Raw genomic sequence first — 12,713 nt, 5'->3', positions numbered from 1 at the left:
TATTTATTTTGTGAAAAAGTATAAATTAGGTGCTTTGTTCACCATTTATTCATAAAAGAGAGAAGTACAATAAATCTTAAAAGACTCTCATTTATTTCTCATAAAAATCTCTCTTTCTGGGAGAGTATAATAGTGGCTTGTCAATTTTGTATTTTCGCATCGAACTTAACTAATAATTTCTAAGACAAGAATTTCCACTACAAACCAATATTAGTTAGACTATATGTTCTTTATCCTAAAAAGAATAAATAGGACTGGAAGGATATATATCTAGCATCATGGTGACTTGACTTTTTTCAATTGAATCAATCGACTCTCTTTTATGGATGACTCGTTCTGATCCTTAATTTTGTGTATATTTTAATTGGATGACACTCTCGACTATTACTAATTTCATTATTAAACAGACAAATCGTTTGAGGAATTAATTAAGAATGGTAAAATGAAACGGGCGCCACATGCTTGTGGGATTAAGGTGTCTGAAACTAGCTTCCGTGCTTAATATAATGATTAGATGAATAATTTGAACATATTAAACAATTAGTTAAATTGATTATTTGTAATAAATATATTTTGACTTCTCTAACTTATTATCTTTGATCATATACATTGGGACTATCCCTTGGATGTGGCATTTTACATTCAAGAAGGATATTTTGAAAAAAAATATAAATTTGATAGATAAAGTGAATTGAAGTATTAATTAGATTTACGACTAAATTTAATATTCACCTAGCTCTTATATCAAGAATTAGAAGTAATGTTTTAATCAATGAATTTGTCTGAAATATTTTAGTTATAAAGGTATTTTCTTCTATAACATCTTGTGAGCAATACTAGTTATCCAAAACTATATATTAATTCATTGGAGTACTATATTGTTTTTCAAATGTTAGAATCGTCTCAATGTTAATCTTTGACTAATAGATATTGATGTTCATTGTTTACGTTTAATTGATTTTGTATTAAAAAGTTTATTTTATCCCTAAAGTATTTAAATCAAAAATTGGTATTGTTTTTACCGAAACTTATCCCTGAAGTATTTATATCAATAATCAGTAATTAATCCCATGACTAAGCTAGTTAAGATAGACACATGTATAGCCCGTAGCAACGACATCAATATAATTCATGGCTAGCGTGAGTTAGCAAATCTTTTTCTTTTTCTTACGGACGAATCATTTCTTGACAAACCCAATGAAATTCTTTTTTTTTTTAATTTTTTAATTAAAACATGTGCCTCATGTGCTAACGTTGAGTATTAGAGCGGCAAGCTGACGGATCTCCTTGTGACCGATGAGTTCCTAATTAATAAGTCAAGATAAATATGTATATACACATGTAACTTGCAACAATGATGTTGCTAATTGATCCTTCATCTAGATCAATAGAACTTTTTATTATTAATGAATGCCTGATTGGCAAAACACGTGGCACCTTAAACACTAAGCCACACACGTTTTGTTTTTTCAAAAAATGCAGATACCATCTATATTATTAAACTTTTGTATGTGAGTTACTCTTTCATGAATATTTTTATTTTCTATGCATAGGTGTTCTCTTGTTGAAGATAAATCATATTTGAGATATTATCATCTATTAAGGGCATGTTTGGGTAATTGCCCAAACCATAATTTGGGGGCCCAAATTATGGTTTGGGAGAAAAAATTGCCAAATAAGGAGGAAGAAGCACAAACCACGGTTTTGGGTTCAAAACCATCGTTTCAAAAGAAGTAAATCCATTTTGCTTCTAACTCAAATTGGAGAGTATAATGGTGCCTATCAGAATAGATCTCAATGATAATATGACTTTAATACCTGTCAATTATTTTTTTTATAAACATATTTAATCTTATATTTTATAAATATATATACACATATTAATTATTTATCAATTATGTTATCTTATATATTATTAATTATGTTGGTAAAAAATATATTATTAACAATTTTATTCCTTCAAATTAAGATATATTATAAAATCTATCTTTTATGTAATTATCGTATTAACTTATGCATTTTTAAGTGATTTGCACATATAAAAATTGCTTCCGATAACAACTATCTAAATATTCTCACTTTATCAGAATCACTTTTTCACAAAATCTATTCTTTCTCAAGAATCTATTCTCCAGAAGTTATTTTCCAAATCATGATTTGGTTTCATTCAAACACTCAGTAAATATAAGAAGATAACTATATTTAAGATATTATCGGATATTAAATATGGGCACCTCAATTTGAACATACTCTTTTATGAATATTTTAAAAGCAAATTACAATGGTCTTTAGCTCAAAGTCAATTCGGAGTTAATGATCAACGTCAATATTCATTAGTCAAAGAATACAATTGCAACGATTTTGATATTTAAGAGGTGATCATGTTATAATAAATAGTCTAAAATAACTAGTTCTTCTCATAATATATAGAGTATTTTTTTTTGATACATGACAAAGCTAAAATACACGAACATGAGTTGTAACTGAGGCTACAGACTCTCTACTGAGAAGCTGGAGCCCTACGGGTCCATTCAGTGCCTTCTTAGCCAGTGCATCGGCCGGCGAGTTATGGTCCCTACTGATAGTATGGAAGACGGTTTTCCAGTTCTGATTCTACATTTCTTTTATCTCGTGGATGATGGCCTAGTCGACATGCATAGCGTTATCGTTGCCTCGAATAAGGTTGGCAGCATCTAGGGAGTCACAGTGCATGATCACATTTCGTCCACCGAGGTCCCAAGCACGTTTCAAACCCAAAAGGTAGCCCAACAATTCAGTCGTGAGGTGATCTCCCTCGTTCATGGCAAACATGAAGCCCTTAAGAACCTCGTCATCGTGCTGCATGATAACACTCCCACACCCTACCAATCCGTTGAAGGAAGAGAAAGCTCCATCCACCTCGACCACCAGCGTGTTGGCCGTGGCTTTTGAATCTGGTGTCGTTACTCGACTCATACCCGTATTCATCTTCGTGCCTTGTAACTTCTGCATCGAGGTTCACAAACACAAACTAATTGCTAAAGCTTTTCCTATTACCTTCTCATAGTCCGTGGCCGAGTTTGAGTGTGTGTAGTTGTTCCTCGCTCGCCAAAGCAACCAGCATATTATAACGAATAGGTTCTTCCAATCTGAGTCAAATGACCCCACTTGTGTCCTCATGTTTAAGTGCAACCAATCACAGAAGTCACAGGAGAAAAAGGCATGGTGTAAGCTCGCCTTGATGATCCGTACCCAGAACTTTCGTGTTTCAGGACAGTCCCTGAACACATGAACCTCATCGTCATGATTCTGTTTACATCGGTCACATAAGCCATTGGGATGTATGCCGCGGTTGAGCTTCCTTTGGTTAGTTAAGACGCGTTCATGGTGCATAAGCTAAGCGAACGATTTACACCTTTGGGGGGCTTTAAGCTTCCAAACTTTGCTCCAGTTGTTCATAGATGCTTCCGTTGGTATACTGAGAGCTTTGTATGCTGAGCTGGTGGTGAAATTCCCACTTTTATCCCACTTCCAGCGTCCTACCTTGTTTCCCTACTAGTCCGTGGTCTGGTGGATTTCTTCTTTCATGTGGTGCCAATTGTTCTTGATTCCTTGCCATGTGTTTGAACCTGGCTTTTTAACGTTGATGTGGGGCATAAGATCAGTGCCATAGCCGTATTTGTGCTGAATGACTTTAACCCAAAGAGAGTCTCTCATGGTGACAAGGCCTCATCCTAGTTTCATCATAAAATGCTCGGTTTTGTTGCTTGACGTGTCTCATTCCTAGGCCTCCAACTTGTTTTTCTGTGCAGGCTTTGTCCTACAAAATGAGATGCCTCCTCCTTCTTTCATCTAAGGAACCCCATATAAAGTCACGTGCTTTCTTCTCAATAATCTTGCATGTGCTGTCCGCGAGGTAATAGGTTTGCATAACATGATTAGGCATGGCGCTAATAACAGCTTTTGCAAGGGTGCTTCTTCCCGCGAAAGAGAGGCTATCGATCTTCCAATTGCTCAACCTGCTCTTGATTTTGTCAATGACATACTGAAGGTCTCATGAGTAACTCTTTTGTGGTGGAACGGGATGCCTAGATATTTGCCCAGGTCAGCTATTTGGGCAAACCCCAACTCCTTACTTAGTTGGGAAGCTCTGGTATGATTAACATTTTGAGAGAAGAAAATCTTAGTCTTTTGGTGATTAACCTTCTAGCACGAGCCCTTACAGAATTGATTCAGGCATTCTCTAATGACCTCCACTTGTTCCAAGCTAGCCTTTGTAAAAATCAATAAATCATCAGTAAAAAAAACGAATGAGATATCAGAAGGCCTTTCTTACCAAGTTTGATGGGTTTCCACCATCTTGCGTTCATCTCATGTTGAATGATATGAGTGAGTTTCTCCATGCAGATAACAAAGATGTAAAGGGAGAGGGGGTCTCCCTGCCGAAGTCCTCTAGTGGGATTGAAACTGGTGGCTTTATCCCCCTCCCATAGTATTTGCATGGACGATGTGGATATGCATGCTTAAATAGTTTGTGTGAGTGTGTCAGGGAGCCCAATCTCATCCAAGTAGCCCATGATGAATCTCAATTGAATCCTGTCATAAGCTTTTTCCAGGTTAATTTTAATTGCCATGTAGCTTTTTTTCCCTGTAATATTCTTCATCAAGTGGATGACTTCTTGTGCAACAATTATATTGTTAGCACTTGTGCGTCTAGGGACAAAGCTGCATTGGTTTGGTGAGATTAACTTTGGGAGGTAGGTCTTCAACCTGTTCACCACAACTTTAGAAATAGTCTTGTAGATCACATTCCCGAGACTAATAGGTCTGAAATCCCTAATTCGGATGGTCTACTTTGGGGATTAGCACAATAAAAGTATGATTGATGGATTTAATGATGGAAGGATCAATAAAAGCACTTTTAACCATTTAAACCACCGAAGTATTTGTAATCTCCCATTGGCTTTTATAAAAGAGAGCATTTAAATCATCAGGTCCTAGAGCTTTTAGAGCTCCCATACTAAAGAGAACATGTTTAATTTCTTCCATGTTCACCTCTCTTTTTAAAGCGTCAATCTCAAAATTCTCAATGCGAGGGTAGGAGACGTTATACTTACCTAGAGAACACTCACAGTCATCGTCTTGGAATAAATTAATAAAGCTAGTTGCAATGCCTTTTATGCACTCAATATCATCCGTCCACTCACCATTGTCTTTTTTAATTACCTCAATGGGATTTCTTTTTCTTCGACCATTTACTCTAGCATGGAAATATCTGGAGTTTCTGTCCCCAAGAGTATGCCAATCACAATGAGCTTTTTATGCCCAAAGAAAATCCTCCTCTATGATTACTTCCCCCAACTCCTGCCATAGCTGTCTTTGTAATTGTTCGAGTGATGAGGAGGGACTTATAATTATGGAGATATACCCTCTAATCGACCCATTAGATGATTTTTGCAACAACCCAGGTGCCCAAACATAGATTTGCTCCAGCTAACCAGTGCCTCAATAAAGCAGTTAATGTTTGCATCCCAGCAAGCGGTATTATTCCATGCCTCTTTTACCAATCTGCTAAAATCATCATGCAACACCCAAGGTGCGTTAAAGCAAAAAATATGACTTAACTTAGAGGGGAAAACATACCAGGTCTCTGTTGGAGAAGGAGCGGCCTGTGATCTGATTTGAACCTAGGAAGGCTTTTAACAACAGCATCAATATACACCTCTTTAGCTTTGTTGTTGAAAAGAACTCTATCTATTCTGCTCTCATAACCATTCCTTTTCCAAGTAAAGAAAGGTCCTGAACAACCCATATCAGCAAGCTCCATGTCATTGTACCAGTGGCAAAATTTGCGCTCCACCGATATTGTATGAGTGGCATTAGATTTGTGTTTGTGTGACATGAGGATTGCATTAAAATTACCACCAATGAACTAAGGCCAATCATTTCCCGGATTTAAGAGTTGGAGCCGTGCCTAAAGGTCCCGTCTAACTAAAGCATTAAGGTAAGCATATACTGCAGTGATGAAAATTTTCTCCCCGTTCCTTTCAACCATCGTGTGGATGAATTGATTGTTAGACTCCAGGATAGAGATATTAAAGCTATCATTGGTCCATAATAACCAGATGCCCCCTCGAAAACCCGTAGCTTCCACAACTTCGACATTTTGGAAGCCTAGTTTCTTACTGCTGCCTCGAGCTCTCTTGCTACTAGCCTTTGTTTCAAAAAGAGCACAAAAGTCAACCTTATATCTTTTTTTTTTTAATTTCTTGAATATATCCAAGAAAAGCCTTGGACCCCTTTCTCCTACAATTCCAAAATATGTAATTCATGGAGCACTTGATGGAGGGACATTCGTGCTTAGATTTTAGGTGATTTTCCCCAATCATAATTTCTTGCGTCGAGTCACAATTTTAGGGACGCTCAGGTGGTGCCGTAGTCATTTCTATGTCATGATACTTGCCACTAGCGCTTGGCATCGTAGGATTAGGATCATCATCCATGTTGTCACTATTGTGGGCTTTTGTAATTTCGAACTAATTCTGGAGCCCAATCGAAGGAGTCTGAGTTGTGTTTGTGCATGTGTGGGCCTACTTTCATTTAGATTTGATAATGTTGTAAAAGGATTATGAGCTTTCTAGAAGCTGGACGTTGTAACCATGGGTTCCTGTAGACGTGGGCTTCTTGTTGTTACCTTTTGGAGGGATATTCTCCTTGGCTTTTGTGGATGGTTGTTTTTTTAACAAGCTAGCTTGGTCCACCAGGACCCGCCTCTTCTTAATATGAGAGTCTTTTTGATTCACATGTGGTTGACCGGTAGCAAAACTTGTGCTCTTGCTATTTTCTTGCTTATTTAACGTCTCTACACTAATAGCGCCATAAAACTTACGATTCTGATCTGCTTGCGTTCTGGAAGGTTAATTGTTAGCGTGTTGAGAAATCCCAATCCCAGATTTAGCGTTGTTACCTAGTTTCCTCCCTTTGTACCATTGCACTAAATTCCAGATGCCGAGCTTCTCTGTCGACGGCGGCTCACCATTGCCGAAGCTCTCTCCGACCTTTGGCTCCTCACATGGATGTTTGGTTGCACCACTTTTAGATGCAGTGTGGATCTTTTCCTGCAAATGCCCTCTGGCTCTTTGGGATCTCATTCAAATCCGTGTTCACCTTTTTTGTTGTCTGCCCGGATCAAATTGGAGTTTGAACAACCTTCCCAGAGTTTGCTCCTAAGTCTAGTCTAGACATGCGTCTCGATGATAGCCATATTTCCCACAGTGAAAGCATATCAAGTGAAGGCCTTCATATTCTAGGATCTGTTTGTTGCTAAGTATGTTAATTGAAGCTTTTAATCTCTTTTGGAGGTCAAGCTCGACGCAGATACAAGCAAACCTTCCTCTCTCGCTTGTGTATGTGATCATGTCTACCTTGAGAGTTCTCCGGATGAGTTTTCCTATGCACTGTAAGCTTTTAATATTAAAGAACTCCAGAGGTAGGCGGGGAAGTCTCACCCACACTGGTGCCTTCTTTGGAGCTCGGCCTTCCAAGGGTCAAAGTTTGGTCTCCACTTTTGCATGATCAAGTGTCTATCCGCAATCATCCAGGGGTCATCTTGATAGATGGAATGCATATCATCTTCATCTTCGAAGGAGACTACAAAGTAGCCATTGTCCAGATCACGTATGGTAAAGCCATGCTCTATTTTCCATAGGCGCTCAAGATTAGTTTCATAGACCATAGTGGAAAGGCTTTCCCCATGAGCTTTACAATAAGAGAGTTTTTCCACGGTGCACACCACCTCTCATATTCCTCCTTCGTGACCCTGAGGCCACGTTTGGTACGCAACACTGGAGGCGCGGGACAGGGGTTGGGATAGGGAATCAGTCAAATAAGCATATTTGGTAGGTGGTATTAAAGAAGCCCAAGGATTGCACATTACCACATAGGTGGGATTGGGCAAACCCACCTCCCCCTTGGTATTGCATTTTAAGACCTGGGATTGAAAATTTTGAAGACAAAAATATCCCCACTTATAATAAAATTTGGACAAGTTTAACCTTCTTACATTTGCCCTAATTTATTCTTCTCTTCTATCATTCTGAAATATTTCGTCGACCTCTATAGCCATCTTCACACATGCTCTCGACTATTGCTCGTGCCGTCGCCCTCGGAGTTGCTCCCGATCACTCTCTTTGTCCAATCCTTTTCAACGACTGGTAAGATAAACTCTATCCCTATTTAAAACCATTTGATAAAGCCATTGTTGTTGGTCAAAGAATTATATATGATTAAGAGAAGATGATGAAGAATATGATTACATATATGTTATTTCTGTAAAATCTTAAGATGGTCTAGCTGATTGATTTCATCTCCAAGTCGTTCTGTTCTACTAGGTATTTATTGATAAATCTAATATTGCAACCTGATACAAACTCATCGCTAACGTTCTATTCATATTTCTTCTTATTGTGATATTTTGATTGTTGCAATTTAATTAACCATCAGAAGGCTTTATAATTTTGATTGTTAAGCCCAGTGAGATCCACCTTGAATACATAGATACGACTTGAGAAGGCTTCATATTCAAATTGTTCCTAATTGTTGAGTATGACCGCAATTGTCATTGCCCCCTTTTTCCTGTGTTCACGGCGTCAAACCAGAAATGTGTGACAGTAAATTTTTTGTTATGGTAATCTTATGTTAGAATCTCTCTCTAAACATGCTTATTTCCCATCCGAGTCTTAGATTCTTCCATTATGGGATGTCATATAATTGCATCGAAAATGAGTGCTGTGAGTTATGAGTATGATCTTCTTATTATGCCTATGGTTTCATTTATAAATAATACAGTCTTTATAGCCTTTTGGTTTTGAAGCCAATTGCATTTGAAATTTGGAGGCTTGAAGGAAGAGTATGTAATCTGCCACAATTTTTCAGAATTTCCCCTGACAAAGCATACAGAGCTCTAGTTTTAAATTTATCTCTATGCTTTTTTTTTTGATGTATTAAGCATTGATTTGTTTCTCTATATAGGTGAAATAAAATTCTTTTCTTTGTACAGTGGCTTGTCATGAAAAACAGATTTTCTGTGAAGGTTACGAAGTGCTGTGTGTCTCTTTTATCAAAGCAAATATTTACTGGATCCTTGAAGCTTTAACTCTTTACACTGCATTATACATCTATTGGGACATGCGAGTGCTCTCCTACAAAGTTCTTTACCTTGTATTGTTGAATGGTCTCTTACAAGTGTCTTTTTTTAAAAAAAATTTGGATGTTCTTTGTCCAAAAAGAAAAATATAGTTGAATGAGGCTAAACTCAGTCAATGATTATAATTTATACATGTTAAACAAAATTTTTATGACTCTACATAATTGGTTATACAGTTATGGCACTATCAAAAGAAAAGAGAGAATTATTACGTTTGTTGCTTTTGTGGGTGAGCATGGCTAAGGCAATGGAGGGTTTTTTTTTTATGTGCGTGCATGACTGTCATATCAAGAAGGCGAAGAATTAGACACATACCTTACAAAATGGACTTTATTGCTAAGAGATCTTATCTAAAGGGATTGGTGTGTAGTAGTGACGTAGCATGTTACAACCTACTTAGAATGAATAGGACAACATTTGATAAGTTATGTTTATTACTAAGGGATGTGGTGGTTTGAAGCCTAGTAAGAATATGCTTGTAGATGAGCAAGTTGCAATATTTTTACACATATTAGCACATCATGTGAAGAATAGAGTAATACAGTACAATTTTGGTAGATCTGGAGAAACTATTAGTAGGTATTTTAACTTGGTACTCAATGGTATGATGAGACTTGGAGATATGTTATGGAAGAAACCAAAACCTGTGCTGGAAGATTCAAATGATGATAAGTGGAAGTGGTTCAAGGTTAATATACATGTTATATCCTCGTTATTAATTTTTAGGGATATGTGTAAAGTGTGTAATATTTATTTTCTTTGTTTCAGCATTGTTTAGGTGCATTGGATGGAACTCACATTAAGTTGAGAGTTCCTTATATTGACAAAGCTAGATACCGAAATAGGAAAGGGGAGATTACAACAAATGTGTTAGGTGTTTGCTCACAAGACAGGTATTTCATATATGTTCTGCCTGGGTGGGAAGGATCTGTAGCAGATGGATGTGTTCTTCGTGACGCCATTAGTAGGAGGAATGGCTTAAGAGTTCCACAAGGTCATTATTACTTAGTTGATGCTGGGTACACCAATTGTGAAGGATTTCTTGCACCATACAGAGGACAAAGATATCATTTAAATGAATGGAGAGATGGATGACATCCTAGAAATGCACGAGAGTACTTTAACATGAGACACTCTTCTGCAAGAAATGTAATTGAGAGGTGTTTTGGAGTTTTGAAGTTAAGATGGGCTATTCTAAGAAGCCCATCATTTTATCCCATTAGAACATACAACCGAGTAATAATTGCTTGCTGCTTATTGCACAACTTAATTCGATAAGAAGGTATAGATCCTCTAGAAGATGACGTTGAAGAAATGGAAGTTCATGTGGGCGGGGTGGAGAACCCTCCAATTCTAAACATAGATGCATATGATGAATGGGCTGCCTTTAGGGACAATCTTGCCAATGAAATGTTCAACACTTTTACTGCTAATAGAACAGCTGCATGAAAGAATTACTTAATTTGGAAGTTGTTGTTTTTTTTTGGTTTGTGACTCTTTTCCATGTGTAATGTTGTAACTTTATCTATGGCATGTGTGCTATTGTAACTTTATCTATGCTTTTTGTACTATTGTAACTTTATCTATGCCTTTTGTACTATTGTAACTTTATTTATGCTGTGATTTAGTTTATGACTCTTTGCCATGTGTACTATTGCTACTTTATGGTATGAAGGTTCTTGGTTGCATTAATTTTATGTGAGGTTCTAACGTATTTTAAATGTTATAGTTGATTAAACATGTCAGACAAATCAGGAAAGTCAGATAAGCATGTGTGGACACCTGAGGAGGATGAGCTACTAATCCAGTGCATGATGATACTACATGATAAGGGTGAACTTGTTTCTGAAAATGTTCTTAGGCCTCGTGTCTTGAACCAATTACAGGACATGCTTCATGGTCTTATACCTGGATGTAGTTTAAAGGCCCATCCTCACATCCAATCTAGGATTAAGAAGCTTAAAACTAACTATGGTGTTGTTTCTGACCTTCTGAAATTATCTGGTTTTGGTTGGGATAGCGAGAAGAAATGTATGACAGCTCCAAAGGCAGTATGGGATGAGCTTATCAAGGTAAATCTAATTATTTATCATGTATAGATATCTGGTTTTGATTAGCTGTAAAAAAATGGTTGGAAAATTTACTTATCTAGTTTTGCATTGTCATTTTTATGTCTATTATATTTGATTTTATGGAAATAGGTGAACAAGGATGCTGCTAGGTTTAGGAATAAGTCCTTCCCTCATTATGAAGAGCTTCATGATATCTATGGGAAGGACAGGGCAACTGGGAAGGATGCTCAAGCTTGTGAAGATGTAATTGAAGAGATAGATGATCAGAATGGTGTAGACAATTCAACATTTGAGACTAATCTTGAGGCTGACATAGATATCTCTCATGGAAATATTCCACCACCAAATAACAGTCCACTAGAAACTGAAACTAATAACTCTCCATCTGAGGCAAGTTCTGGGTTGAAAAAACGCAAGCGCAAAAGCATTGATCGTGACGATGTGCTTATCCTTGGAATGGAGAAATTTGCTAATTCAATTGAAGGTTTTAAGGAAGCAAGTGAGCGATTAGGAATGCATATTGACAGGGTTGATCGTGAGAAGTGCCTGGATGGGATGAAGGAGTCGCTCTATGGTGAACTTTTGAAGGTTGAAGGACTTTCTCATCAAGAGCGTCTTTCGGCCTATGTTAAGATGATTTCTGATGAGAGCATACTAATTGGATTCTATGCCATGCCTCAAGATGCAAAAGCAGATTTGGTCTGCCAAATAAATGCATAGGCTATGATGGATCTTTTTTTTTTTTGGGATATTTCTTATTTTGATGGATCTAGCTGACATGGACATTCCTTCTTTAACAGATATTTTGTTTCAGACCTTCCTCATTTTGATGGATCTTTTGTTTAAGATATTCGATGGTTTGATAGATATTTTGTTTTAGATCCTGCTTGTTTTGGTGAATATTTTATGTTAGATATTACATTGTTTGATGTGTACTTTGTCTAATATATTCTTTATTTTGATGGGTATTTTGTTTTACATATTTTGTCTAAAAAAACCCACTTTTGCTAATGTTTAATTTTTATGAGCCGTTGATTAGCAATTCTTTATTGTCATTTTTAAAAAAACCCACAATTCTTTATCTTTATTGGTTGATGGAAGAAATTATGGTTCGATTGTTCTCTTTAACTCGATTCATGTGCGTCACGAGAATAAGGATGAGGCAAAGTGAAATACGATGGCTTTTGGAAGTTATTAATGATTTTTTAACTATTCAATTTAATTACTATTGATTTTTTTATTACTTTTTTATATATAAATTTGTTAGAATATGATGGAAAACCATTTCTGATTTTTAAAATATTTAATTTATTATTTTTTGTTATAACTAGAGGCAAAATTTAATGCATTTATTTTTTGGGGAAAAAAAGTTTCCTTTTTATCCAAAAAAGAATGCACAAGGTTGGAGTCTCAAGTCCTAAAATAACGCAAGGGGTATTCTGGTCTTTTAATCTTAT

General features: G+C 36.6%; 2 protein-coding genes across 2 annotated transcripts; both read left to right on the top strand.

The window, feature by feature from the left end:
- The first annotated feature begins 9,791 nt into the window (after positions 1–9,791).
- On the top strand, positions 9,792–10,633 carry LOC114755134 (uncharacterized). Its single transcript, XM_028944009.1, has 3 exons — positions 9,792–9,872; positions 9,953–10,178; positions 10,467–10,633. Exons 1-3 carry the CDS (start codon positions 9,792–9,794, stop codon positions 10,631–10,633), a joined length of 474 nt encoding a protein of 157 aa, XP_028799842.1.
- Positions 10,634–10,923: 290 nt separating this feature from the next.
- On the top strand, positions 10,924–11,976 carry LOC114755133 (uncharacterized protein At2g29880-like). The gene is made up of 2 exons (XM_028944008.1): positions 10,924–11,256; positions 11,386–11,976. Exons 1-2 carry the CDS (start codon positions 10,924–10,926, stop codon positions 11,974–11,976), a joined length of 924 nt encoding a protein of 307 aa, XP_028799841.1.
- Positions 11,977–12,713: the final 737 nt, after the last annotated feature.

Source organism: Neltuma alba, unplaced genomic scaffold (genome assembly GCF_004799145.2).
Source record: "Neltuma alba isolate B1F8T4 unplaced genomic scaffold, ASM479914v2 tig00010231_pilon, whole genome shotgun sequence".
Classification (NCBI taxonomy): domain Eukaryota; kingdom Viridiplantae; phylum Streptophyta; class Magnoliopsida; order Fabales; family Fabaceae; genus Neltuma; species Neltuma alba.
This window is presented reverse-complemented; position numbering and strand designations above follow the sequence as displayed.